At 52.9% G+C, this 4,859-nt stretch overlaps 1 protein-coding gene across 2 annotated transcripts; it reads right to left on the bottom strand.

Moving 5' to 3' along the window:
* Positions 1–590: 590 nt before the first annotated feature.
* On the bottom strand, positions 591–3,467 carry LOC119340689 (transcription factor TCP15-like). Of its 2 annotated transcripts, none has more exons than XM_037612610.1 (2): positions 1,820–3,467; positions 591–1,003 (listed from the first exon to the last, which is right to left on the bottom strand). In XM_037612610.1, the coding sequence occupies exon 1, from the start codon at positions 3,015–3,017 to the stop codon at positions 1,836–1,838; it is 1,182 nt and encodes a 393-aa protein (XP_037468507.1). In that variant the 5' UTR covers positions 3,018–3,467; the 3' UTR covers positions 591–1,003; positions 1,820–1,835. The 2 variants fall into 2 exon arrangements, with proteins under 2 accessions (XP_037468507.1, XP_037468508.1); XM_037612611.1 differs by lacking the exon at positions 591–1,003 and adding an exon at positions 1,032–1,158.
* Positions 3,468–4,859: the final 1,392 nt, after the last annotated feature.

The following is a 4,859-nucleotide window of genomic DNA, read 5'->3' as shown; positions in this document are numbered from 1 at the left end:
GCTACAGTGGGGCAGTACCGGCCGCGCTCATATGCATTCAAACCAAAGGAGCTTTTTTACTAGGTATATAGATGCCGGCACAGTTCAAACCAAACAAAGAGATTACACCACCCTAGCTACACTACACCCTAGCTGGTCCTTGACGTTGAAACGTCGACGGTGATGGTGTAGTGGTTTTCCTAGACAAAGCTAGCGCGGAGCCCTCATGGAGAGGACAGGGTACGTTTAACGTGTGAACTGTGAAGGATGGATGTTACGTACGTATACGTAATATGCTTGCACGTACAGTTGGACGAGACAAGAGTACAAAGTGCTGGGCAATGGCATCGGCATGGCAGCCATGCTTGTTAATGCTACTGTAGCTTCTCCAGTGGAGTTCAGACAGTGAAAGGGCCGATCGGCTCTCTATTACTACCTGTTTATTGGTTTCCGTTATATTCTGTGCCAAATTTTAACCATAAATTTAACTAACAAAATGTTCATACCTGTCGCCACAAATTATATCATTAAAAACTATATTCAAATACGAATCTAACGATATAATTTTTGTTGACATGCACTAACATTTTATCAGTTAAATTTTTGGTCAAAATTTAGCACAAATTACAAAGGGAACTAATAAATAGTTCAATCAATCACTTTTTCCTCTGTCGTCTGATCTCCATCCAACGGTAGAGATGCCTTCTTCTTCCCTCAGAAGTGCCACCCTCCAACGTTGGCCCGACCACTTTTGTCATGGATACCTGTGGACGGCATCAATCTGCCGCCGCCATCCCGGCCTTCCCTCTAAATCCCACTGTTCTCCACGCCGGCGACCATCCTACAACCCACACACCCCGGCACCTGAACAAGTCAAGCCTCCACCGCCTTCCGACCTTCCCGCCAAACCCCATCGTCCTCCACGTCGGCGACCACCCCGCACCTCAACAAATCAAGCCTCCGCCTCGCCTCTGTGGCCTATCATGTCGTCATTGGCTCCGTCTCGTTGGCAGCTTACTCCTAGCTGAGCATGGATGTTGAAGTTAGTTGGAGTGTGGACAAGTGTGTGATAGATGGAACTCCTATTCATACATTTCTTCTTGCACTTCCAACTTGAGGAGGAAGAAGCATCTCTCATTACATCTTCAATAGATAGGAAAAAGGATCTTGACCTGAAGCCTTCGACCAAAAAAAGGGAGACTTGGTGAAGTCAGAGGTGGTTTTCCTTCCCTAGATTCATGGAAGGACTTTTCGAATTTAAGGTTTCAAATTGATCGAGAAATGAATGATGAGTTGTTTAAGTTCCTGCTGAATCCACTATTATCGAGCCCTAGCCTGGACGCCGCGACCCCTTTCCCGGGCCTAACTAGGTTTAGTGCGGGGGAGGAATTGACTGGCATGTCAAATTTTTTGCAAGTGTGTGCTTATTACTCCATCTGTAAAGAAATATAAGAGCGTTTAGATCAATACTCTAGTGATCTAAACACTTTTACATTTAAACGCTCTTATATTTCTTTACGGAATGAGTAGCAAACATGGAGAATCAATGGCAGCCATGCTGTGCATAATGTCTCTTCTCTCAAAGAAATTGGATAAAACCCTAATCGGCAAGATCCGGAGGATGCAAATTCGATTGGCACTCCACCTATATCGCTTGCAAAGATTTTTATGGCAAATAATTTGCGGTGATGCAACGAAATGCAAGTTGCAACCGTATGAACCGTGCAAGAATTTGGAGGAGGAACAAAGCCATAACAAGCGATCGAGTCAAGAACAGAAACAAACCAAAGAAGAACAAATCCAAAGACGAAAATTGGTAAGCCAAAGCTGTCGAACGGACCAGCGGTCACGAAGCCCTACGAGTCGCTGGTGCTCATGCTCTCGTTCGGCTCGCCACCCCCGTGCTGCAGATGTTGATGCTGGTTCTGATGTTGATGGTGAGTAGTCCCTTCAGCTGCTCCATTGTGCCCCGCCACGGTGACCTCCAACGCGGATGCATGCTGCCCGCGGTACGCGTTGAGCGCGGCGAGGATCCCCATGTGCCCCTCGCCCGCTGCTGCTGATCCACCTCCGCCGGCCTGGCCGAGCCCCAGCTGCTGCGCGTGCACTGCCATCGGCGCGGGGATGTTCATGAAATGTAGCCCGCTCGGCACGCCGCGGTACACGGTCGCCGAGCCGCCGCCGCCGCTTCCGGGTTGCGGGAACGTCCAGATCGACTCGCCGCCACCGGCAGGCGCCGCTCCGGCGCCCTGGGCGTGGCTCGTCGGCACCATCCACACAGTGCCCGGCATTTGGCTCTGCGTGTACCCGGCCATCTGCTGCTGGTACTGTTGTTGCTGTTGCTGTTGGTGTCGCTGCTGCTGCATTTCTTGCTCCCAACGCCGCTTCCTGGACAGTTCCGTGTTGGCCGCGGCCGTCGCCGACGATGGCGAAACGTCGAGGCCGACGCTTCCAGAGTGGAAGCTCAGCAGCAGCGGGGACGACGAGGAGGTGGTGGTGGATGCCGGGCTCTCGAGGCCGCCGCCGAACCCGAGACCGACGAAGCGGTCCCACGCGTCAGCCCGTGCGCCACCTCCAAAACGAGAGCCGGGCAGGCCGGCGGCGCGGAGGTGGGCAGGTATGGTGGAGAGCATGGAGCCGGAGGAGCGGAGGGAGATGTTGAGAGAGGTGAAGTTGGCCGGGATGGTGCCTGTGCCGGTTGCCGCGATCACAGCGGGCTCCGCCTGCTGCAGGAGCCACTCGATGGTCTCGCCGTCCGTCTTGTGCCCCAGCTCCCGCGTCAGCTGGAACACCCGCGCCGCGCAGATCGCCGGCATCCGGATGCGGCGGCCGCGGCCGTCCACCTTCGTATGCCGGTCCTTGCTCGTGGTCCGCTTAGGCGGCGCCGCCTTCCGCACCTGCAGCTCCCCCGTCGCCGACCCATTCGTCCCGAGCCCAGCAGCCGGGGAGATGGAGCACGGATGTTCCTCCTTCTTTTCGAGGAGCTGCAGGGGGGAGTTGGGGCGGCGACCTCCACCGGCGTCCCCGGTAACGTCCATGGTCTCGATTAGGCCATGGACATATACACGCAAGAATACACGGTGCTGTCTTTTGGTTGGGGGAAGTTGAGCGGTGGGTTCGATGACGTATCGAGCTGTTCTTGTGGGGTTTTGCTCAGCTGGGTAGGTGATGTGGGGACGGCGGTGGTGGCGGCGGCGGCGGCGCTAAGAGTGAGAAAGAGATCGAACAGGAGAGAGAGAGCGGGAGCTAGCTGTTAGGGAAACACTCTAGGTTGGCGAGAAATATTTTTCATATGGTAGTATGATGATGAGAGAGAGATGGGTGCCCGTGGAGATCAATCAACAAGCACTATTTTATGGTGTTTCGGTGGGTGTGCCTCGTCTGTGCGCTGCAGGGAAGACGATGGCTGGAGGAGGGGGAGGAGCATATGATAGGGGAGGGGAGAGAAGGTGGAGAGAGAGAGAGAAGGGGGGAGAGGGAGCGAGGGAGAACATCAAGGCAGGAGATGATGGTGTACTTTGTCGGGATTGGAGGAGAGAGATCACGACGCATTAAAGGTATGTTTTAGGGAGAGAGGATAAGGAGGACGGGAGCGAAATCATTAGCTACACTTTAGCTCTTGTTGGCGGTAACGAAAAGGCCCCCAGAAAAAAATGTCCCTTCTTTGTACAGGTTTCACATACATGCAATTTTATTTTATAAAATACTCCATATGTAAACTAATATAAGATCATTTAGATCACTATTAATACTCTTGTATTTCTTTACGGAGGAAGTACGTAATTCAATACCCAGGCTCCTATGAGTATCTTCGATAAACTGAGCCAGATCTTAAGATTAAGGTGTCTCGCTAACGACGGGAACATTGCCTCCCGATGGAAGAATGTTCTGCCTTTATAAGACATCAACACGTCAAATCTAGGGTTTGATCCCTCATAGATTGGGGTACCACTGTCCTCCAAGACATTTAACCACATACTCCTGCATCGTGGACGGATTATAAACATAATAAATTTCAAAACCGAATCTTTTGTAACCCCTACATCATGGGCTGATGTTGAGCCGACACGTTCTGTCCGCGATGAAAGTAAAAGAGCCGAAGGTTAGGCTCTCTCCCGACGGGAGGCCGTCGGAAGCCGAAAAAGATCCAAGCTGGGATCGATCTCCAGCCGACGCAACCCATGCCTGGCGTCCAACTGAGGGTGCAAAAATATGGTCGTACCCTCGGTAGGGTTGCTAACGTGGTTGAAAGTTCTAGATCGGAGGTCGCACACGGGGTTTACCAAGGTTCGACCCTTCTGTGAGGAGTAATACCCTACGTCATGCTTCGTGTTGTTAGGGCATCTCCAAAGCAAACCTGGCCAAATGGGCCGGTCTTAGCGTGTCGGCCCGATAGCTCGCGTGCCTGGCCTGTGGTGAGCCTGGCCCGCCTAGGGCCGTGCCTGGGCCACGAGTGTCGGCATGGCACGACCCATTTAACTTTTTTATTTTTACAATTTTTTATATATATTAGCCTAAAAACAGCCGAAATAGCTAGGATCAAAATTGCGAAAATTAGACGTGTTGATGGGCTAAACGTGCTGATGGGCCGACCCCGTTTCCTTACAGTGTCGTGCCTAGACTAGGGAGGCAAGGAGTCCAGCACGCGTGCCGGCTCGGCAAAGCGTGTCTCGTTAGCGTGCCTGGTTGGGTCGTGTCGTGCTTGGCTCGCATAAGTCAGGTCGTGTCGTGCCGTGCCGGCCCGGCCCGGCCCATCTGGCCAGGTTTACTCCAAAACGGACCCTCAAACCACCCGCAACCGTCCGGACTGCACGATTCAGACTTGTTTAGCCATCCAACGTGGTCTTGTATCGATCTGCCGAGCGGTTCGGACGCCCCCC

Source organism: Triticum dicoccoides, chromosome 7B (genome assembly GCF_002162155.2).
Source record: "Triticum dicoccoides isolate Atlit2015 ecotype Zavitan chromosome 7B, WEW_v2.0, whole genome shotgun sequence".
Lineage (NCBI taxonomy): Eukaryota > Viridiplantae > Streptophyta > Magnoliopsida > Poales > Poaceae > Triticum > Triticum dicoccoides.
This window is presented reverse-complemented; position numbering and strand designations above follow the sequence as displayed.

Coding starts and splice junctions, on each gene's coding strand:
- LOC119340689 (XM_037612610.1), bottom strand. CDS start 3,017: ATGGACGTTACCGGGGACGCCGGTGGAGGTCGCCGCCCCAACTCCCCC.